General features: G+C 39.0%; 2 protein-coding genes across 3 annotated transcripts in view; both read left to right on the top strand.

Moving 5' to 3' along the window:
• Positions 1-1,308: 1,308 nt before the first annotated feature.
• Positions 1,309-9,996, top strand: LOC130920551 (uncharacterized). Its single transcript, XM_057843861.1, has 6 exons — positions 1,309-1,758; positions 2,014-2,292; positions 6,240-6,452; positions 6,580-6,842; positions 7,939-8,054; positions 8,126-9,996. The coding sequence occupies exons 1-6, from the start codon at positions 1,443-1,445 to the stop codon at positions 8,211-8,213; spliced, it is 1,275 nt and encodes a 424-aa protein (XP_057699844.1). The 5' UTR covers positions 1,309-1,442; the 3' UTR covers positions 8,214-9,996.
• A 6,142-nt stretch (positions 9,997-16,138) lies between these two features.
• LOC130919915 (trinucleotide repeat-containing gene 6C protein-like) overlaps positions 16,139-24,487 on the top strand; it is a 310,124-nt gene continuing 301,775 nt past the window's right edge. For both annotated transcript variants that reach the window (XM_057842553.1, XM_057842550.1), the window contains exon 1: positions 16,139-16,166. The gene's annotated coding sequence lies outside the window, so the exon portion shown is untranslated. The remainder of the gene's footprint in view (positions 16,167-24,487) is intronic.

Below are 24,487 nucleotides of genomic sequence, written 5' to 3'. Positions count from 1 at the left end.
TCTGATTTGTCGATTGATGACTTTGTACTTGCTCGAGAGGCCGTTAATGGGTTGGGTCCCAGACTATACTCTCAGTGTTTGAAAAACACAGGGAGAATAGTCTGGACGTGCCAGGCAAGCGTTTCCCATGAGGACCAGCGCACACAAATCATCAGTAAATCAAAAATCAATCTCCCGGTCGCCTGTAGATAGATTAAACAACATTTTTGTTTCCAGCGGCTGTGTGAAGGATGAAAAGTAATAAGGTAATGAATCCAGTTGTGGCTAAACAATAGCATATGACGGTTAGCAACCGTGTGACTTAGTGTGGCTAAAACTGCCCCACCCCACCCGAACTCGTCAGAGCTAATGAGTTGAGTTCGGGGGGCGTTCACGCCGGCGAGTGAAAGCCGGGCCAATGTCTATTCTGTATATTCTGGAAGCTTTTCTTTTTCTTCTTTCTCAGACAAAACGTTTTGTATCTCGTTGCTCTGACATTTATTTGTACAGAATTCGCATGAAAGCGTTCGCATTGACTTGTCTCTATAATGAATGGGGAAAGAGGGAATTGACGTATGCCGTAAAGCGGTCAGCACATTTGTAGGTTTTTTTTGTTCCTGCCAGCCTCCTCAAAGTTAGTATCGGTGAAAGCAATACAGACCCCCACATGATATAAAAGACTGGCCATCCTACTAGTTGTCAGTCAAAATATTTTCACAAATGTTATGAAAATATTTTATAAAGGTTGAAAAGTTACCTATTGTTGCTTTAAGTGTTATCCGGCAAATTATGTCACTTTTGAATGGATGCACATAAAAAGTGACATAATTTGGCAGGTTTCACTTGATGACATTTGTCATAAGCATATATTAATGCTTATGACAGTGTCATGTCATAATTATGACAGTGTTATAAACAGTCAAATAAAGTGGTACCCTACCGTGTATATTTCTCAGTCATTGCACATTTTAGCAGTTATCTTCACACCTAATAATCTTTTAAGAAACAAATATCTTTATTCAAATTCCAGGGTCTTTCAATTCAAGTCTCCAGCACTTTGAGCTTGACACAAAAAGGGAGACTTCCATCGGAGAAAACACACATTTATTTCAATGTAACAATATGACATTAGCTCTGAGGTCATTTGTATTGGCTATCTCATTCTTTTTCATAGTCTTGTTTAGAATACATTGTCAAATTCATCATTTCCAGTAAAGCGAATGTCCAACAACAACAAAATGGCGTGTCGACCCTGACTCAATCAGCAGTATTGTCAAGTCTCACATTCTGAATTTGATACAATGTCAGAACCTGTGGATTACGTGGCAAAGTAGGTGCGATGCCAGCAGAGCTGGAACTTGTTGACCTGCGACTTTGTGCTTGAAGTTGTAAAAACGAAACTTAGCTAAAGGGAATGTTGAATCAGACTTTCAACAAGAGGAGCTTGTGTATGAGAATCAAGGATGAAGATGAAAACACATCTGTATGCTGTTACCTTGATGATCTTCACCATCCTTATCACAGGGGTAGGGCGTGACCTTACGGAGGAGCCTAACCCGCTCAGTGGAAAAAACATCTTGGACATCCCCAGAGAAGACATCATAAGCATAAGCAGAAAAGACACCCTGGACATCCATGGAGAAATCTTGGACATCAGTGGAAAATATATCTTAGAGGTCTGTGAAGAAAATATCTTGGAGCTCAGTGGAAAAGACTTTGCAGAGACAAGTGGAGAAGACACCTTGGACATTGATTGGGAAGACATTGTGGAGACTATTGGTATGGCCTTCACCCTCTCTCTCGCACACACACGCACCCACACCTCCCACAATGAAATAAACTATATGTATATTTGTTGTACTGTATAACACTTAATATATTTATAAAAGTGGTGATTGCTCCAAGACTGCAAGTGAAGCGAAGCTTCCCCCAAAATATAAAAAAAATAAGTGATTAAATGTATATGGCAAGATTGCAAGATGAAAACAAATCCATATGCTGTTACCTTGATGATTTTCACCATCCTCATCACAGGGTTAGGGCGGGACCTCATGGAGGAGCCTAACCCTCTCAGTGGAAAAAAACTCTTGGAAATCTCAGGAGAAGACATCTTGGAGATCAGTGGAGAAAACATCTTAAACGTAAGCAGAGAAAACACCATGGACATCCATGGAGAAATCTCGGACATCAGTGGAAAAGATATCTTAGAGCTCTGTGAAGAAAATATCTTGGATCTCATTGGAAAAGACTTTGTAAAGACAAGTGGAGAAGACACCTTGGAGATTGATTGGGAAGACATTGTGGAGTCTATTGGTATGGCTTTCACTCTCTCTCGTGCACCCACACCTCCCACAATGCAATAAACTATATTTATGCATATTTGTTGTACTGTTTAACACTTATATATTTATAAAAGTGGTGATTGCTCCAAGACTGCAAGTGAAGCGAAGCTTCCCCCAAAATATAAAAAAAAATAAATGATTAAATGTATATGGTTGTGTGTACTGTAACAGTCACTTCCTTAAATGGTGTTCTTCCCGACATCCACCACGCGGTGGCGCTGCTTTATGTAGTATATTGAATATGTTCTTCTTCTGTTGCTACTTACCGTATTTTTCGGACTATAAGTCGCAGTTTTGGCAGTGGGTGCGTCTTATACTCTGGAGCGACTTATGTGTGATTATTTACGGTCTGGCTGACTTCTCTCTCGCTAACTTTTTAAAAATAAATATATATTCATTAATTTATACTAATATGATGTATGGATGTTAAAAAAAATAGTAATAATTTGGATATCACAGAGAAGGCGCTGTGTATGCCTGCGCACGTGAACGCATTGGCTCTCTTTTCAATCTTCCCCTCCCGCACCCTGCGGTGCCCTCCGCGAGCATCCTGGTATTTCCTTTTCGATATGAAGCAGCTATTGGAGTGAAAAACAAACTAAAGACAGGGGACCTGAAAAGCAAACAACTGCGGTAGGAGTGGGATATGGAAAGGATTCAAATTGATTTTTGAAGGTGCCATACGGAATCCTGTGTTGGCTTCTGTCAAGTTAAAAAATAGACCCTTAGGTAGACATTTGTAAAATTACCCAAAAATAAGGAGAGAAGACACTCAGTTTTCTTGGCCAAGGAGAGAAAAGAGCGACTAGACAGAGAAATGCTAGATTACGCTGTATAGTCACCAAAATTGAGCTACGGAAAAAAACCTCCTATCTCTTTTTATTAGGGGTTTGTCCTAACACAGAAGGGTGCCGCCCTGAAGGGAGGGGGAAAGCAAGGTGGAGACACCCATGTGATTTTGGTTGGCTATGTGTGAGCATGTAGGTGGAACTAACTAAATACACGTGTGTAAGCAAGGGCACAGGTAAAGTGGTCAGAATGACCCAGACACTTCAGTTATGCAACGCTGCGGCCATGGAAGATATCCTCGAATGGAAAATTGTCCTCGAAAGTCTAGACGAAAGTCTAGACGTAAGACGCTGAAGATGTCCTAGAAGGTCGAGTTACGCAATGTTGCGGCCATGAAGCAAGGCAGTTGTCATCCCGACCCTCTTTACTCTTTGTAACACTTAAACATTATACTACAACCTAGTATAGCAAGCAATAATCATTTAATGGTTATATCAGTAAGAAAAAATATGGCAATATGTATTATGTATGTATTAGGTATGTATGAGCACAAGCAAATATTCAATCAATCAAGCAAATATTCAATCAACCCTCAATAATTAACTAAACAGCTTCGCTGAATGTAAACGAATGTGGCGCTTTGTTCTCATACGAGAAAAACTTTTCCAGCGTTATTTCGTTTTGTAAATGCATTTATAATGATCATAAAAATATGTAGACTTTTTAAACATTGAGAAAACTTGTGTTATCTTTCTGCCAACTTGAGGAGATTAAAATAAATGCCAAATCCACAATCCGCCTGTTAGAACAGACACGCAAATATAAAAGATATAAATGTTTATTGAATATCCATCTTAGTCTTGTTTAACTGGGAGAATTTGTTACAAAAGACAAGCTTTAATTTGTTATCATTATGCACACATGCACCGGCATCGTCACAAACGTGATCACACAAAACGCAACCACGCATCACATCCCCACATTTCCTCCTTCTCCTGAGTCCTCACAAATAAAACATAACATTTCTCGGGCAAGCAAATCAAGTTAATTGATCGGGCTCGGGCCGTGTCGGGCTGGATTTTTAGGCCCGATCTAACTTCTAGCGTCATGTAATGTTAGCATACCGTACAGTACACCTATTCAGCCTGTTGTTCTCTATTGTATTTTAAATTGCCTTTCAAGATGACATGTCTGTTCTTGGTGCTGGATTCTATCAAATACATTTCCCCCCCAAAAATGCGACTTATACTCCGGTGCGATTTATATACCGTAATTTCCAGAATATAACGCGCACTTTTTTTCTCCAAAATCAACTTGTAAAATCATGGTGTGCATTATAAACGGGTACGTGGATGGAACAGACATAAATACATATACATATAAACCGATTTTTAAAAGAAAAACAATTTTATTGACACGGCCATGTTGTGTTGAAGAAACGTATGCGGCGATTCGTTGCCGACCATTACGGTACATGACGTCACCATTTTGTTTCGGTAATACTTCACTCTGATCGGCCGAATGATTTCGTCTGTGATAAATTCTGCTTTTTTCACTCTTCATAAAGCACAGAATTTAGTTTCTTGAACTCATTTGAGTCAACGTTTATTGCAGCTCCGCAACTCGGACCATAACAAACGTAGCAACACAGACTTCCTGTGTCCGTCAACTATATCTGTCCCTCGGGAAACTCAAACCCAAATAACAATAGAGCCTATTGTAACTGTCGTGTTGACAGCGATGAGCTCTATCGGATTTCCGACTTACGTTCTCACTTTCATTTTACCGTATCAATCCATGGAGGAAACATTTATTCATCATGATGAAACGAGCAAGTTATACAGCAGCCTTTAAAAGAAAAGTCACATGTGTTTTGTTTTCTCCTGGATTCTGGTAAGTTCAAGAAGTTATCAGATCATATTATTACCGTACATATTGTCAGTTTGTGGTAATGTTTTGAACTACCAATGTGCTATGCTTGTGCTGTGTTTCACCAGTCAGTAAAATGACATTTCTGTATCTGTACACAAACTCTGTTTTCTTGTATTCTTCTATTTATTGGTGCTAAAATTAGGGTGCGCGTTATACACGGGTACAATAATTTTCCCTAGATTTTACAAGTAAATTTGGGGTGCGCCTTATACACGGGAGCGCTTTATATTCGGGAAATTACAGTATGTTTTTTTCTTTTTCATTGCACATTTTTGGGCTGGTGCAACTTATACTCAGGTGTGATGTATAGTCCGAAAAATACAGTACTTTTTCTGTTGGAGTTCATCTGCAAACGCATGTGTGCGAACCGCTGAGCTCCCAGTGATGAGTGGTCAAGGTGGATTTACTTATTTTTGGTAATAAAAGTGCATAAGTGAAAGCCTGTCCCCTTTTTGTTACTTTTATGCACGCATCCTACCTGTCACGCGTTACAGTACGTACATGTCATTGACTAAATATGCAATACAATGCAATCAACCTTTGTTCAGAATTAGCCTCTTATTACTGGTTATAATGCAGCTTGCTTTTCATTCATTCGCCCAGCTTCACAGTCCTTTAAACAGTGTGGAAGCTATGCGTCTCCAGAGTTGAGAGTGCATTGTTCCACTACAGTGAAACGAGATAAGTCATTGGCTAAAGATTGGGTTTATCCCGCTAATTGGATGCCGTGCGTTTCTGGAGATCTATTGGAAGCGGGTGGGGCTTGGCTGGCCTGGATGCTCTGCTTCTCTGCATGATAATTGGATGATCTGTCTGATGCTGAATCCTTTTTGACTGACAGTGAAATGAGCGAATCAGTAATCTTGTCCTATGAACATCAATGGGAGGCATTTTTCAATTTTCAGTTTTGATTTTAACAGAGACTTTCATAATCATCCTTGCGACACTTGCTTTTGTTAAAAAAACGACTAGCGAAAAATTTTCTTTTTTTTTTTTTCCAATTGTAGCTGCTTGTGTTTGGAGACTTGACTTCTGGCACTCTAGTTTCTTTCCCTCTGAATACTGGGTGCCGCTGAGCCCCTCCACCATCACACAGCACTCACATTAAGATATTTCATTGGCCTAACAAAAATCAGACCAACGAATGGTCCACGTGCCACAGATGAATAACTTTTTTTTGTTTTTGTTTTTAAACAGTGTCACCAGCCCAAATATGTGTGTCGGCCCACCGGGAAGTGCCCTGTACGCCCGATTGCCAGTCCATCTATGCTCCGAAGAATGATTTAAGCATGTTGATGATCACTTTGTCTAGAGGAGGAACAGGGTACTTCTACCCACCTTACTTCTCTTTCTGTAATGATGTTTTGTCCTACCGTGCCATGTCCTATGCTGGCTGGACAACAAAAGCAGGTGAGAATTATCTACAGTATCTTTCAATCAATATTTCTCTTGTGCCAAGGGTTCATTGTTGCCAATTTTGCCAGATTTGCCAATCTTTTATGAACATATGTTTCCTATTGTCCCTGGCTCCCACCAGGTGTGACCATGTGCCTGTGCTACCGGTTTGCCTGTGAGTTGTCACCCTATATTACCTTCACTATCAGTCCGTCCAGCCAGACTAGACTGATACTGGCGTTATACGATGGCAACTATTATTTAAAGACACACACCTGGAGAAGGAAGCTGGAGAATTTTTGCCCATATCTCAAGGAAGGACAGTGGACAAAACTGTGTCTTGTTGTGTCCAAGGATTTTGTGAAGCTCCAAACAAGCTGCTCCTCAGTAGTACTGTGGCGAGAGGTATAGTCTATCAATTTGTTCGTCTGTCCATCTATGTAACTACTGCCATCCAATTGCCTCATTCTGACTGTCAGTCCATGCTGCTGCAGTGTTGTTTTAGGCAGCTTTTTTAAATTTCCGTCTTAGTCTTTTGGATGAAAGTACTTATAAGTCTTAGTCATATTTAGTTATTTCAAAATGTGTTCGTCTTCATATACTGTAGTTGTAGTCAACGAAAACTCGGAAAAATTTCATCTAGTTTTAGTCGACAATTCTCGAAATGTTTTCGTCTATACACTTCAAAAGTTTTAGTCCATGAATAAATAAGTAAAAGGTTTCGAACTATTTCGAATGAACATTGACAGACAAGCACAAAATTGTGGTCTACAAGGACATCTGCATCTTCATGATGATAATACACACTCAGCAGGAAAACAGCACATTATTTGCAATAAATTAAACTGACCTGGACGCCATGAACTGTACGTAAAAAATTTCCAAGAGTTTAAGAAGACACTCACCGAGTCACCGCGCTAAATGCTAACGCGAACGCTAAGATAACGCTACAACTTATTTTCGTGTCTGATGGCCACTCAGCACAGACCTATAAAGGCTAAAGCAACATGGCATAGCAAAGATAAGAAAACAAAACTTACCAAGAAGCACCTGACACTGGTGTTTTACAAAAGGAGCGTGGAATGGGTACACGCTTAAGCATGTGTGTGGGGTGGGGGTGCAGCACGTCACATAAGTAACATGACCAAACACAACTAAAATGCGTGCTAACTACACATACAAGAAGAAAATTTCACACGTTGTGAACTTATGTCGGAAACTATGACAAATTTTTGTCTCGTTCTTGTCTCATACACAACAACTGGCATCCATCTCATTATGTCTTAGTCTCTGAAGACACGTTTTTAAGATGGTGATCGTGACGTCATCGTCATGAAAAAATTGTTCGTTGACGAAATACTTTCGTTATCGTCATCGCTGATGAAAACAACACTGTGTCGCTGACATACGTATAAAGATGTATAATTTGTAAATGATATATCTTATTATGAAAATTATTTCAATTTCTTAAAAGCTTTTGTGTGTGTGTGTGTGTTTTAAGTATGGGTGGGCAGATGAGCCTGTGATTGCTGTGTCAGGTGTGAACAGTTATATGACGGACTTGCAAATGTGGGACTCCGCCTCTTGGGACATCGCCAAGAAGTTCATGGCCAACAGGTAAGATGTATGATGTTAAGCAGATGTGGAATTAAATCATATTCGATGTAATCACGCTCCTTTTGTTCTAGAGACCCTATCACGGGCTCAGTGCTGAAGTGGTCTGACATCGGCTACACGTTGACCGGGAGTGCCACTCTGGAGACGGAATGGGAGTAAAAGTACCACCAAGAGCCAAGAAACGTGGAGAAGAAGCAAAAGGAAGGGAACATGTTTGATTTGAATGATTGTCTGATGAATTATAAAAAAAAAAAACTTTTAATGTTGCCTAAATAAATCATCCAATGTCAAGGGCTACAAAGACATCTCAATTATATGTTATATCTAGGGTTGTTCCAATCATGTTTTTTTGCTCTCGATCCGATCCCGATCGTTTTAGTTTGAGTATCTGCCGATCCCGATATTTCCCGATCCGATTGCTTTTTTTGCTCCCGATTAAATTCCAAACATTCCTGATAATTTTTCCCGATCATATACATTTTGGCAATGCATTAAGAAAGGCACCCTAAATAACGGCATGGCATGAGAGATTGTTGTAAAATGTACATATTTTTAATTGGTATTCAACACACAAAGATGTTCTCAGTGGTAAGTGTCAAGATATTATGTCAAAATGTAAATTCCCTTTAATTAACTACTAAAATTACTAAACTAAAATTAACTAATTAAAAAAAAAAAAATCACTCCATTTATGTGGCCTTAATTGGCATGTGCCTGTTTGTAGCAAGCTCAGTGTGTTGGTACTGATGTGCAAGCCTTGGCGTTTTTGGGGCAATGACATGCATACATCCTCATTAGTACACCTGTAAAGAATTTGTTAAACAACCAGAAGTCAGCAGCAAGATGACGTCTGCCTCCTCAAGAGGTAACGAACATATCTAGCTTGGGCAGTGTGTCGAATGGCAAACAATTTGGTTAGATTGCCCTCAGAAAGAAAGTACGGCTATGTGGATTAACTGTAAAGTAGGGCTGTCAAATGATTAAAATTTTTTAATAAGAGTTAATCACAGCTTAAAAATACTTGTAGTTCTTAAAAGATAAATGTTAGCACAATGTATAGTAATTTTATATTAAACCCCTCTTAATGTTTTCGTTTTAATAAAATTTGTAAAATTTTCAAACAAAAAATAAACTAGTACCTCGCTATTGTTTAAAAAAAAAAAAAGCTCGCCATTGTTGATGTTGCCGAGCGGTGACCTCACATGGGCTCCCTGCCGTTCTTCCACAGTGTCTTTAATTGCGTAAGGTAGTGATTGAAGTACACCACAAGGTGTCAATGGCAACTTTTAAATTACTTAGAAATCAAGCCAATAAGTGTGTTTTGTCCCTCGACTGACGCCGTAGTTCCCTGTTTACTGGGTCCATCCATCCCATTGTACTTCACGGTCATTTGAGTGCTGGCTTCACAACATACGAGACTGATAGTTTGTATGTTGTGACTAAATATTGCCATCCAGTGTATTTTTTGAGGTAAACGAAGTGTTTGAATAGAGTTTGACCAAAGTCTGAGTAAGTTTTATATGTATTTTGTATTGCTATTTTGATTAGGAATGCCAGTTGAAGCGCTTTTCTTTTTGTGAACATTTTTTTTTTTTTTTGAGAGATAGGAATATTATTTTTGTTGTGCTTTCACTAAATGATACTTATGTTTGTTGTGAAGGAGTTGTCGAGGCTTGTGCCAATAAACGGCACGGTCCAATGAACTCCGGTGTCCACCATGCTTTTCTCTGCCTCCTAGCTCTCAAAAGTGCAGAAAAACAGCGTCATTGTAATCTGTTTGAGGCAATGCATGAGACGGTCATTCTGCGAATGCATTAAATGCATCAAATGTTTTTACCTGATTAATTAAAAAAAATTATTACCGCTCGTTAACGCGATAAATTTGACAGCACTACTTTAAAGCAACAGAATTGAGTTGTACCGTTTTATAGAAGGCAAGGAATTCAAGTACAACTATGTCGGAGTTGGGAAACATCTAAAATGGATGAGCTATTGATTAGTTGTAACTTGACACACATTTTTCCCCTTTCTACTTGAATTACAATATACATCAAATCCTTTATGTGAATTTTTTAGTCTTTCTTTTTTTTCTTCAATAAAATAAAACTCGTCATGCTTTATTTGAGTTAAAATTAACTGCTGCCATTCACAATTGTAAACCATACACGACCTTAAATGGAACCTCAGACTTAAAGACTTGTAGGCTCTAATGAGCCACAATTGTTCTCTTTTACTAAAATATGTTCTTCGAAACACATAGGATGTTGGCATTGGTTTAAAAATGTAGTATATTATTTAGTACATGTTTTGACCTACAGAGGTCGCCATGTTTTATGGAGGCTGGGGGGAGGGGTAGATTGTTTCATTTGCTCAAAATACTTTTTGCATGTGTTTCCCTGTCATACTTTTAAGCATAGTGTTTCCTTGTGGTTGCTTTAAAGCGGATTGTTGATGTGTTGACCACATCAGTCACGTAGCATATCTAAACCACCCTTTTTAGATATTGCTACGTTTAAGTATTTTCTTGAGGCATTTTTAGTATGTTCTGTCTGTATGCATCCAAACAAAACAAGCTGAAAGCACACGGTAATACTTTGGGTGTCAAATTTTTTTGCCGGTGTAGCAAATTTTGCAGAATGCCGTTCTTTTTTCCTACTTTCGTCACGTCTCATCCAGTCTTTCCTGTTCATTTTGCTTTTGCTGCTCGTTTTGTGAAATCTCGACAGTGCTGTCATGCTCATTAATGTTCCTCTTGGGTTCAAATGGCGTACCGCAAGCAACACGTCACTTCCGCTCAATAATATTCATGACATTAGCTAATGTTGCTAAGCGGGGACACGCCACCATTTGTGCCTAATAGGAAATGAACGGAAATCGTGTACGAGGGAGATGTTTACAGAGCTAAACCTACCAATTATCTCCGAAAATGATGTCCCTGGTGCCAAATTCACTGGCAAAGATGTGGAAGAACATAAAAATGTTCAGTTAAAGTGATGGCTTGAGTGTCGAAGGCTGAAAAAGATGAAAAAAACGAGCCAACCTAAGCATAGGCTTAGCTTTTTTATTGACGCGACTGACAATGACATTCTCCTGTTTCAACAACTTTACCACCAGCCCTGTCTTTTTCATATATTATATCCTCTGGTAGTCCTAGGTCTCTGACCATTCTTGGGGGTAATTTAGTTAGTTTTGTGTAGCGATCACAAATGCTACTCAGTGACAGCCAACGAACACTTTTAATTTTTTCATTGTTAACAAATCTTAATTCTTTAACTTATTTACACTTCCTCCTTACTAAAGTTTTTTTTTTTTTTTTTTTTAACAACAGAAAATGTAACAGTGACAGTCAGATACCATTTTAATTCTTTTCAGGTCAATAATTGTCAGACAGAAGCAGCACGGCACGTCACGTTAAAAAATAAGTTAAAAATATCAAAATGGCTTACTTCTTTGTCCTCTGAAAGACAATGCTAACCTATTAAAATGTTTACTGCATAAATGTTTACTGCCGAGCTGGCGTTAAAAGTCCGCGCAAGATGATTCAGTCTCCGCATTTTTCCCTCCGAGTTTTTGGTTTCGGGAAACGTATGAAGAAAACATCCTTCATATGTCGTAATGTCTAGAGTCGTTTCTACAAGTTCCAAATAAAGCAGTGTGTGATCGGCATGTTCGCTTTGAAAGATTACCGGAGAAAAGTAGCACAATTAACGTGGTTTCTATGCGAGGGCTGGTCTATAATGTCCCCCTCCTGGTTTACTTCCGCTTTACGAAGCAACGTCACGGTCTAAAAATAGCATGAGTGTGGTACGCCACTGAAAGGGTTAAACAGATGACATGTTTATTTTGCTAGAGTTTTACTCTGGAAGCCTGGCAGTGTAACCATGTGACGTAACCGCCCTGCAACGTCAACGACAATGGCGAACTTCTAGTTCAATTTATTTTACAAATTTTATGAAAACAAAAACATCAAGAGGTGTTTCAACATCAAATTATTTTAACTCATATTAATAACGTTTATCTTTTAAGAAGTACAAGTCTTTCTATCCGTGGATCTCTCTAAAATAACGGCATGATGGTAAAGCAATAATGACTCAATACAGTATTTTTCTTTTTTATACATTCTTTTAAAAGAGAAAAAAAGTTATTCTTTTGTGAGTATACATGAGGGATTGTTGAAATCGTGTTTTTGTTTTTGATGGATTGATGGTCCTAGTTTCATCCCTAAAACTGTGGTGTAACATCACAGAAAATATTCCAATACCCACAGGCATACAGGCAAAAATTAAACAATTAATATTACAACTGAGCTACTGGAGTCTAGGAAGTCCTACTACTATTTATAATGTTCATGTCTGTATGACTGTATCATACTGCCCCTAGTGGTCGAGATGGGTAAATTACTTACACCACATTTGATTGTCCTAAGTGCAGTATTGCAAAATGATTATTCCATTTTTTTTTAAATAAACATGTTATAATTTGTTTGTCGGCTTTTTAGGCAAGGTTCTAAAAAGTTTACGACATATTCATTTATCTCATTGAGAAATGATGACATTACTAATGAGTTTTGTGTTGCGCAAGATCAGAGAATTGAAATTTGTTTCATAATTGTAAAAAGTACTCTCACATATCCCTGGGGTTATAATACATGTGACATTCAATCAGAGAAGGAAGAGAGATCTTATGGTCTTTTTCCTTGCATCTCCTGCATTCACTTTCTTCTGTCTGTGTTCATCGTAATGTTAATTAGAAGGCAGGAGTCCATCGCTGTCAACGCTGTGGAGTTTTATTGTTAACCCCCTCTCCCCCTTTCGCCTCACCCACCCAGACAGCCCCCTCCAATAGGGAGACATCAATAACCCTCCCCCAGAAGCGGGTGGCTGTACGTGCCACAGTCTGCGTGGCCCTGCTTGCTCTGGCCTGGCACAGCCATCCATCTCTCTGCACCCACCCGGCCATTGCTCTCGCCTCCTACACCCGTCACGCACACATACAAATGCCTCCCCATCCCCCGCTATTGAAGCTTCTACCTGAGCACATTTGTCATCCCGTCACACTGTGAGCTACGGCCGATGGGCAAAGAAAAAAAAAAGAAAGCTCTGAAAGGCAATATGCAAAAATGCAAAAAGGTAGATGCGGGTTGCCCTGGCAACAGCTCGGAGGTTATTTCCAAGCTCTGATGGAAATCAATGTCATGTGCCAGCCAGGCAGGCACCTCCATCCTCGGGTAAATTAGAAAAGGTGGGAGGGGGAGAAGCCAGAGCTTGGAAGGACAAAGAAAAATGCAGAGAAAAGAAATGTGAACATTAAGGACTCCTGACTTTTAGTCTAACGTGCTGCAGGCGAACGGAGGTATCATTTGGGCACCGCCACGGGTCATTTTCACTTTCATCAGCTTTTCTTTTTCCTACTTTAGCATTCACCCTACATGCCGCTCCGCTCCGCGGCACCTGCTTTCCCTTGCTTGTTTATGCACACAAATGAAAAACAAACTCCTCGGAATGCGAGGCAAGAAAATCAGAAAAATAAATAACAGTAGAGGAAGAAGCGACGTGGTGTTCGCGTTGCTGTTTGCCCAACATAGTAATTTAAATGAAAAGAAACAATGTCACACAGGAGCACACATTGTGATGTTTTATCATGTAGGACACTGGCTAGCCCAAACCTTTTGAACGTCACATCATATTACGTTTTCTAGTTTGCCAACAAAATGGTTATTCAGTTTCAGGTCTTCCTATTGTCAGTGTGCAAGAACAATGCTTTACTATGAACATAACATTCAAGGCCACGCTTTATTGAGACAAGGCACATACTTTACATTGGAAAAAAATTCTCACCTAACCGTCAAAGTAGTGATTGGATAGGTTCATTACTTTATGTACCTAATGCCATAAAGTGGATAACAATCCAATTGTTCTGTCAATATACGTCGCTGGCGTAGATAGTCAAACAATATTTATAGCATGTAGGAGTGTCAATCATAAATGTCATGATGATACGACAGTGGTGTTAGCAGAATGCCAGGTGTGGGTGGGGGGGCTGGGGGGCAAAAAAAAATCTACAATGCTCAAGTAGGTCGAAATCCAGCGTAGGGCTACTGCACCTTAAAACATGTTTCGTTTTTTCCTTGAGATAACTGTTGTTGTGATTTGGTCTAAACAAATAAAAGTTGATTTGATTTTATTTGACTTAGAACACATCCATAACTAAACAGTATGGACATGCAGCTGACAATTTTTTTTTAGGTAACCTTTTGTGGTTCCTCGGTTTTATTCTTATTATAGCTATTCTTTGTTCCGCAGCCCCTTTCAACTTAATTGGACCCCCTTAGAATGCTTCAAAATGCACCAAAATTGGCAGGCAAGTCAAGACAGGTGCAATCTTTGATACCGTGTAAAGACAAATTCCAAATACACTATGTAGCGCCCCCTAGCAGTCATTCTTTGTCCCGCCGATGCTTTGAGCCCTACTTTGACCCCCTCAGAATGCTTCAAAACTCACCAAACTCAACAGCCAGGTGAACACTGGTGTAAACGTTGATAAAATGTAAAAAAAAAAAAAAAAAAAAATCAAAATATGCCCTTGGAGCAAAAAAGCATGAGCAACTCAACAGCCAGGTGAACACAGGTGAAAACTTTGATCAAATGTAATTAAAAGCTAGATAAATAAATAAATAAATAAAATTAATAATAAAAATATGCGTAAATATGTGTAGCGCACTCTGGGAACAAAACCAACATTTCATTTCATTTCATTTCATTTATTTATATTTTTATTTTTATTTTTTAAGTGGAAGAGAAGGTAACAACGCAAATGTTAAAACTTAGAGCACATCAGTACGATATGAATGGGATACCATACGCGGTGCCCAGTTTTCTTTGGGTGGGCAGAGCTTGTCCGTGGGTGGGCACTGTCCACCCCTGCCCTCCCTGGTAATGAAGTCTAAGTCTAATCGCAAATGTCCAGAGAGTCATAGAAAGTTCTTCAGTGCCGTCACTTCCAATACATAATGGTTACAGAATAAAAATACAGTGCAATACATTCAAATGTCCCACCAAATAGGAGCAGCATGGAAAGCGACCGTACCGTTGCCCATCCCCCATGGCTAAATTATAATACTATCAATTCTTTAGACATTTTTATAATATTTGCTGTAGGGCTATCAAACGATTAAAATTTTTAATCGAGTTACTCACAGCTTAAAAATTAATTAATCGTGATTAATTGCAATTCAAACCACCTATAAAATATGCCATATTTTTCTGTCAATTATTGTTGAAATTGAAAGATAAGATACAAGACGGATATATACATTCAACATACTGTACATAAGTACTGTATTTGTTTATTATGACAATTTATGACAATAAATCAACAAGATGGCATTAACATTATTAACATTCTGTAAAAGCGATCCATGGATAGAAAGACTTGTAGTTCTTAAAAGATAAATGTTAGTACAAGTTATAGAAATTTTATATTAAAACCCCTCTTAATGTTTTCGTTTTAATAAAGTTTGTAAAATTTTCAATCAAAAAATAAACTAGTTGCTCGCCATTGTTGATGTCAATAATAATTATGGTGCTGAAACCCATAAAATCAGTCGCACCCAAGCGCCAGCAGAGGGCGGCAAAACACCAAAAAACACAAGTACGAAGTGGAAATGACACTTTGCTGTCATTTTAATCTGTTTGAGTGGGGCATGTGCGTTAAATGCGTCAAATATTTTAACGTGATAAATTTAACAAAATTAACGTCCATTAACATGATAATTTTGACAGCCCTAATTTGCTGTTATTACAAAGTCTGCCACAATTGATTTTTGGATTCAGGGTATCGCGGTGAAGAAAAATCCAAAGATCCAGCAAAAGCATTTCTTTGCACTTTCTCTATTTTCCACAAATTTTCCTTTTCTGTTTTTACCACTGACTCACTATGGAATTTTAATGTAGTAACCCTTGGTGCCACCAGGTAGAGCCACCTAAGAGTTGACCTCTAATGATCCACTAATAGGGGGGATGGAAGCCAGGTGTGTCTGTGAGCAATGTTATATAGGTAAGGAGAATCAGGTGCGTCTGTAAGCACCCAAACAACAGAGCACAGACGTTGCTGGTGAGTTGCAGTTTGCTTTCCCATGCCAAATAAATGAATGATCAGGCTGCTAGAGTGAGCCTAACCCTAAGGAGTTAGACAGCTGTAGGCTGATATGTGTGAATTTAGGAATTGATCAGAGTGGCCTGAGAGGCTGCCCTTTGTAATCATTTTCTGTTAGAATTTGAATCTGTTTAGCAAAGCATGAGTTCATTTCAGCTTGTAAGTTAAAATAGGCTTGACTGAATTTGAACTATTATTATCATTAATGATGATTAAATAAGTTGATTAAGTAATCAATTGGTCTAGTTTAAGATAGAAATTGTTTAAGTTCATGACACCGATATTTGATTATTTGACTGTAAATATTTCACTGTATATAGTACACAAACATTTTCACTCTTTTTACTGTTTGCTTTTTTCCAAGGTTTTCAACCTGCTATTCCCCTTTCTGATTATTCAAACGAATAAAAATTGGAAGAAGCCGAGTTGGCCTCGCGTCATATGTGCTCGCTGTCCCATCAAGCGGGACAAACACTTAAAAGAGCTTGACACAAGGGTCTTTAATCAATTCGATATGTATACACCTACCAGAAAAATCCAGAGAAATGTTGATCTTTTTGTTAACTTTGTTGCTAAAACATTTTAGATGTTAGAATGAAAAACATGATCATTGTTTCACTGCCATTGACACTTGCCACGTTTACATGGAGCCAAATATTCCAATTACAATCGGAATATTTGTTCAAACCGAATAAATGTGTTCCATATAAACACCTCATTCAGAATGAACAGGCCCAAACCGAATGGAATTTCATTCCGATTCACAGGGGTGGAATATTCCTTTTCCCAAACCGATTAGAAGTAAAATTATATCATGTAAACAGGGAAGCGGAATGGTGTCTGGTTGCGTTCTTTCTGCGCATGCTCCGTACTGACGTGGTGACGTCACTCGGTGACGTAAGTAACGTCACTTGCAACATGGCTTCCAAGCACACGCACAGCGCACCCACACAACTTTTTAAATGAACGGCGTATCATTCTGAAGTTTTGTTTCCACTCGAAAAGTTAAAACAGCAGCTGATCTGACGATCGATCTCCATGTTTTGCAACGTGACGCTTTGTTTTGATTAATCTGCGCATGTCAGACGGCAGTTGTCAAACGTCCTTTCGGAATAAAGGCAGTCACATGTAAACGCTGGATCGGAATAGATTAAGTGACATGTAAACAGCTGATGGGAAATTTCCATTCGGAATGATTTGAATCGGTATGAATAAAAGTCAGCATGTAAACGTGGCTAGTGATAGACATCCAATCCAATTTAGCTGTCCCAGTCAAAATGGATCTCATGGCAGCCAATGAATTAATCCTTTTAAATAAAAACATTTTTAAAACCCGATCTTTTACACCCAATTCAAAGCCTGACTTAAGCGTGCCTGATTTAGAACGCGTGATTGGATCGGGAACATTTCTAATCCAAACAATAACAATGTTTTGCGTTCTGATCAATTTCGATTCAATTTTGAACTCAATTTTGCTCACAGTGGCGCCACAAGGGGTGGCCACGGCCACCCTATAAATTTTTTGGCCACCCCGCTTGCCAGTATACTGTATCGTTAGATTGTAGTAGCATCAGTTAATCCCAAATGAGATGAAAACACACTTTATGCTTAATATATACATAACACAAGAATTGTTGTGGAACTCAAAATGTTGACTTGACTTATGTGGACTTCTTGCAGCCCACAACCCAACACTTCTTACCCATTGTGCTGCACTGAAAGTCTAGAGATTGAAATGTTACATAAAATAAAACATGTAAAAGCTGATTTATATATATATATATATATGGACGCAGAAATTTCTAAATTACCATTTAGAGATACGAAATCCAACTGGATGGCCGTCACAAAATAGAGCTTATTAAGTTGAGAATCCTTGTAAATAAATGCATAAATCCCAGAATTTCTTATAGATTTGAACGTAAAACACTCTAGATTCTTGGTTAAAAGCAAAAAAAACGGGCAGTTATCATTCATTTTACATAAATATTTCAAGCTATTAGGCTATTGTGCAATCCAACGTGGCAGCCTTGACAAAATAAAGAGCTTTTTGAGTTTAAAGTTATTGTAAATAAATGTGTAAATCCCGGGATTTTTTTTTTTATAGATTTGAAAGCAAAAAGCAAAATAACCGGGCAGTTATTATTCATTTTACATAAATATTTCCAGCTAATGTTAGGCTAATTTTTTATATTCATTTAATTTTTTTCCACAACATTTAAAAGTGCATGCATGGTGCTATTTATACAATAATTACTTTGAATCCTCGACCAAATTACTCTTCATACACTCCAGCCTGCTTGTATGCTGTACAACTTTCATCCTGTTTCAACCTAAATCTGGCATTAGAAAGCAAAGTGTGTTTGAGTTTATCACAACTCTGCCTGCCTGCTTTTAGAAAATTGGAAGTAAAGGGTCACACAGGGTAATGTTGCTTAGAGTGCTGCTCTTAAAGTTTTTCAAACTTTCGTGAGAATAGGCTGATTTTGTGTGGACAAGATAGTTGTAGATATCAGGGTAGCAGATGTCAGGCAGAGAGGGCGAAGACAGCGGGTCGAAAAATATCGATTTAGGCATCAAATATGGATCTGGCGAATGGATAGACTGAAACTTTTCCACATAACGCCTTTTATGCAACGCATCCAATGAGTTTACAGCGTCTGAAAGCACCGGGGCTTCCATGAATTGCTCTATAAACTGAACGACTAATTGAAACCATTGAGAATAGGGCTAAACCGAGACGGACAATATGGTGGCCGGATACAGCGACACGTCATTCTGTGACGTTTATGAGTAGGGTCTATAGGAGGAATTTACGTAGTGGTAATGCTTAAACCCGACGAGCTGACGGACAATATGGCGTGGAGGCGTGGTTGTGACGTCATGTGAGTAGGGTTTATAGAGAAGAACAGACAGGTAGTTAACTTGTTAGGTGCTTCAGCAGATTTGAATTGCTTACCACAGATGTCGACAAAAGCTTTGCCCCGGGACATAAATTACACATTACATGCAGTTTCTTTCCTTTAATTTCGACAAACTTGAAATAGTGTCCATATCTCCACCTCTTAAAGGACAATTTTTCTTCTGAATGCTCTGCCATCCCGACCATGTGCATCTGTTTTGCGTGTGTGTTTGCCGCACGCGCTGTTCCGGTTTGCTTGTGAAATCACCGGCTCTGATTGCCTTTCCACGACACATGACTCTAACCCTCAGCCAATCACAATCACTTCCATCGCATCTCTTGAGGGGCTGCATTCAGGTAGCTCGTTTCCTGACAATTCACGTCACCTTCAAAGCGTCTGCCGTCCTCAAGATGGAAGCAGAATTATTGCTGGCTGACAGTGGGAGATGGAAACGAGGCTAGCATCAGGTGTAGCAAACACAGAAACGTTACCAAACTTTGGAAAGCATTGTCTAATTGAATGAGCAGGGACAAACAGCTTGGAGTCAGAAGTACGTGCGCTATTCTCGAACCTGAACGCACCCCAAGTCTTGGATGACAAATCAACAGAGCAGAGAGTCGACTCGACACGGCTGGTAGTTTCTTCAATTTATTCAGAGTAAGTAACGCACCGCTTTTGACCGATTACCCCATTACTGAAAAAATAACGCCGTTACGTAATGGCGTTATTTATAACGCCGTTACTCCCAACACTGCTGGTAACACAATACAGCAAAGTACTGTATATCAGTCGGTGTGTTCTTAAGTCTTTTTGGCCTTTCTTCTGCAACAACGTAATAAAAACCTGAAATTATGGCTTTTAGTTTTGGTGTGCCACCCCAAGATTTTAAGTGGCCCCATCTTGCCACCCCTATGAAAAATTTCTGGGGGCGCCACTGTTTGCCTAACAATCGATATCTATTTAAAGCTACTATGAATCATCACACAGCTTCATAGGCACTCCGGGCTCTCAACATGCGAATCTCTCAAATAATTGTCCTTCCTGATCTTATAAATGTTGTACAGAATACGACATGCAAATCGTTACACTTTGTCAAGCACCTCCAGTACTCATGGCCATCCAAATGCATTCTCATCCACCATTCTAGCAGAGCTTAAGCAGTAATTGAAATAAATCTGTTCAGAAGTCAAGCGGTAGACCAGAATATTTCACCACTTGGCCTTGAGGGCTTCCATAGACTTCACGTAGCTCGGCGTCGCACAATGCCCTTTATCATTGCTTGTTTTAGAAATCCTGGAACAGATTAATGGTTTTTCTGTTCATGTCAATGGACAATTTTTTTTTTTTTTTTTTTTTTTAAGTTACTGTTGAATAGTTTGAATAGGGGAATAAATTGATTTTGTACTGATTAAAAAATTCATTCAGAAGACTCATGCAAAACCATGAGGCAAGATGTAATTCACCTCTGTTTTTATGTTGCACTATATGTCACAGAGAATAACCTTTTGGTTCCATGCTGTTATAAAGCTTTGTGTGATTTTACTGTTATGCTTCTGTTGTTTGTCATGTCCCTTAAATAAATGAGGAAACCAATGTCATTAAGGGGTAAAGTAAAAAGTCCAGCATGTATCTAGCCAGCTGTGCATTTTTCTTCCTTTTGCTTACAGTAGGAGGACATCTAGAATTAATCTTCTGGGGTTGGAATCAATAACCCATAAAGTAAAATTTACAGCTTCAACCTCTTGCAGTCACCACACGATCACATCCGACCAGCCTTCTTTCAACCTGCATTATATGTACACAGCGTACGTACAGAGCATCCAATTCAAGCCAACAGCTTTGCTTTCTCATTTGCATATTAACATGGTGTTTACACGCCAATTGACACACTGGCAACCAACCACTTATTCCATCTATGTCACTAATTGCAGCATTGTGGGGTGGTAAACCTATACACCCAGCTGTAATGTACTGAGCTTTGGGATTTGGTTTTACCCAGAGGTGGGTAGAGTAGCCAAAAATTTTACTCAACTTAGTGTTACGTCAACATAATATTACTCCAGTAAAAGAAAAAATAGTCATCCAAAAATGTACTCAATGTACTCAAGTACAAGTAAAATAAAATATATCCAGTTGAAGAATACTCAAGTAATGAATAACATTGTAAGTAACTGTTTATTTTTTAAAAAATTTTTAAAATAATGGTATTTTTTCTCTCAGCACAAACTATATGAACTGTTGTTATAATGATACTGTACAATAACCCATTACATAACCACATTAAGCCAAAGGGGGGAAAAAAAAATCATTGAATTCCGGTGAGGGGGGTAGGGGAAAGACAAGAATGAAGCATTATTTGGTCAAAGAGCATGAGTGCTCTCTAGTGGAGAAAATAGTTCCTAGTTTAAATAGTAAATACAGTAGTTCCTACATAATAGCCATTACAAAATTAAAAGGATCATATCTCCGGTTTTCCATGGTCAATCAGTGCCAAATAAAAACTGGGAGAGAGGTTTAAATCCGCGCTTTCAAGCCATGTTGAGGGCAGCGCTCTGTCAAATCATTTTTTACGGTACTTTACAGACACCATGTGATTGAACAGGCTGCCGAGATCATGGAACCGCAAGCTTGCGTCTGACTGGTGTAATGGAATAATGTGATTATTGTTGCGACATCTCTTTGGTGAAATTAGTAGAGCTACTCTTGGCAACGCTAGCAAAAAAAAAAAACATCTAATAGATGGAATAAAGAGGAAAAATGTTACGACTCTTGTGCAGGCCAAAGTAGCAGAGTAAGAGTAAATTTTTGTTTCACAAGTCAACTCAAGTAAAAGTAAAAAGTATGGCTTAGTAAAACTACTCTTGAGCCCTTTTCACACACATATCCAGGAAAATTCCCGTGTAAGGTGACATGGGATTTACTTGCGTCATTGCTTTCACACATGCAGAGATGTCCCGAGAATGACGAGCCCCTTTCACAGACTTGTCCCGTGTTGCCCACTGGTGCTCTCTGTGCGGGGAGGGCTGCTGGTGCGATTTTATAACCCGGACATTACGTCATTTTTGGTCGGCATCTGCTGTAACAATGTTGGTCAAATCATGTTGTGTTCCGGAGGGAGCATTCCCGACGTCATAATTGCAGCCAATTCAAGCTCATCAATACTGTATTTAAGCCCAGGCGATCCAAGAGAAGGGTGGAGAATCCCGCTGGCTCGGGAAGGAAGAATCCCGCTACTTTGTTGTCTTATCAGCTCTCTGCCTACCGCTAAGGTAGTAGTATTGATACCCATCGACCTACTGTCACGGACCCATTGTGTTATTCCCCCGTTTCTGCGAAAGTGTTTTTTTTTTTTTTGTATTTAAATGCTTGAACGCTTCCCTCCATTGTTTTCTGATTTGAAGTACAACCTTGTTTCCGCAGTAGCGGACCCTATCATCGGCAACAAAATAAATCACACATTTCCAAAGATGGACGATGGTAGCTCTTCCTCGGTTCTACTGTCACGGACCCATTGTTTTACTCCCCCTTTTCCGCGATTGTGTGTATTTTTGTTTGTATTCAATAAACCCTTGAACGCTTCCCTCCGTTTTCTGCTTTGAAGTACAATCTTGTTTCCGCGGTAGCGGACCCTAATATCGGAAACAAAATAAACCACACATTTCCAAGAATGGACGAGGGACTCTCTTCCATGGCTCTACGATCCCGTTTCAATTTAATTTCGTTATGTTTTCAGTTTAATTTAGCCATTTCCAGCTTCCTATGTTGATAATTGCGATGTTTGTTTACCGCTTTTCTTCTTGCTGCGAAGAGAGAGGAAGTGACGATTAGCCCGCCATGATATTTACGTCACACCCGGGAAAGTTCTGGACATTTTACTAAGACGCGACCCGTGAAATGTCCGCGTAATCTCCATTTCAGTTGACCCAGGAAATTGTTTTCACATACAACTGCTGCACAGTTAAATCCCACGATATTTCCAGTGTTTCGGAGTGTGTGAAAGGGGCTTTAGAAGTACATTTTTTTCAAAAAGTTACTCAAGTAAATGTAACGGAGTACATACAACACGTTACTATCCACCTCTGGGTTTACCCGAAGCTAGACGCTTACAAACTGTATGTATAGTTTATGTTCATATCTTTGCCACATGTTGATAATGTTGTTCTGTAAAACATGTAACTAGAAATTGTGGGGTGTTTGAATGGATGAGTACATTTAAACTCATTCCAATAGGGAAAATTAATCTCATACTGTATATGTGTAAAGTGAGTGAAAATCTTGGTCAAACAAACTGGTAAATCAAAGCGAATCTGTATTTGATTCAATTACACATTCCCTGTTTTGTACACACAGCAGTAAAGAACAAATCAGTCCACTGGAGGTTTAAATGCAATTGCATCTTTGAGCTATCTTTACCTTGGTGAACCTGACGGCAACTTGGTCTAATCCCATGTGTATTATGTTTTCACTCGTATTGTCAGGGACTTACACCTCAAACCCAGGCCCTCAAAGTTTCAGGTTTTTTCAACCGGAAGGGTCTCGCTATCTCTCCCGCAAGACATCTGTGACATTTCTGTTAAGCCTTGTCATCAAATGCCTGTGTCAACCAGCTTACACCAAGAATGAAAATTCGCTGAACTTTTATGAGAGCGAGATTCTCCATGGATCAGCTTTAGCAGGTGAACCTTGTGTGTCACCCTTGGGTTCATCTGATAAGATCTTTTCCCTCCTCACATCTCATTTTGATGTGTTTTCTGTGTGTTGGCACCATACACAAAACATGAATATTCATGCATGTGTCTCTATGTATCATGCTGATTTCCATCCCTGTCATCAAGCAATGCAAATCACATCCTTTACATCTCCATATACAGGCATACACATCCCCACTTTCTCCTTAATTAGTAGCCTCGAGAAACTGTTTTCTTCTAAGGAAAATCATGAGACAGAATTGTTGTGGATTTAAATTGGAAGTGATAACTCTTATCTATTTTAAACAGGTGCCGTATATAACATGGAATGTGCTGGTTAAAACAACTGGATCATCACACTTATGCTGTGTGCTTTGTTTGTATTTAATTTCTTGAGGTGCAACACTCCTACAATACGTTTTCCTTTTGTATAAGCTTTAACCATCAAGCTAATGAAGGTATTACAGTTAAACACGTGGTTATTTTTAGATCTCAAGTTCTCGCTTACTTTTTTTGGAGTTGTACTTCCTGGAGAGGGCACTAACTAAAATTGTTATATTTTTTGTGGACGGATCAGAATGAAATTTGGTAGGTACTGTATATTCTAGGCACGTACTGTATATGCATCAATCCTCAGAGTTTTTGGTCTTTGTTTCCCCTCAGTTCTGATTGATTTAACTAATTGCAA

Source organism: Corythoichthys intestinalis, chromosome 8 (assembly GCF_030265065.1).
Source record: "Corythoichthys intestinalis isolate RoL2023-P3 chromosome 8, ASM3026506v1, whole genome shotgun sequence".
NCBI lineage: Eukaryota > Metazoa > Chordata > Actinopteri > Syngnathiformes > Syngnathidae > Corythoichthys > Corythoichthys intestinalis.
Note: the sequence above shows the minus strand (reverse complement) of the source record. Positions and strands in the feature narration are given on the sequence as shown.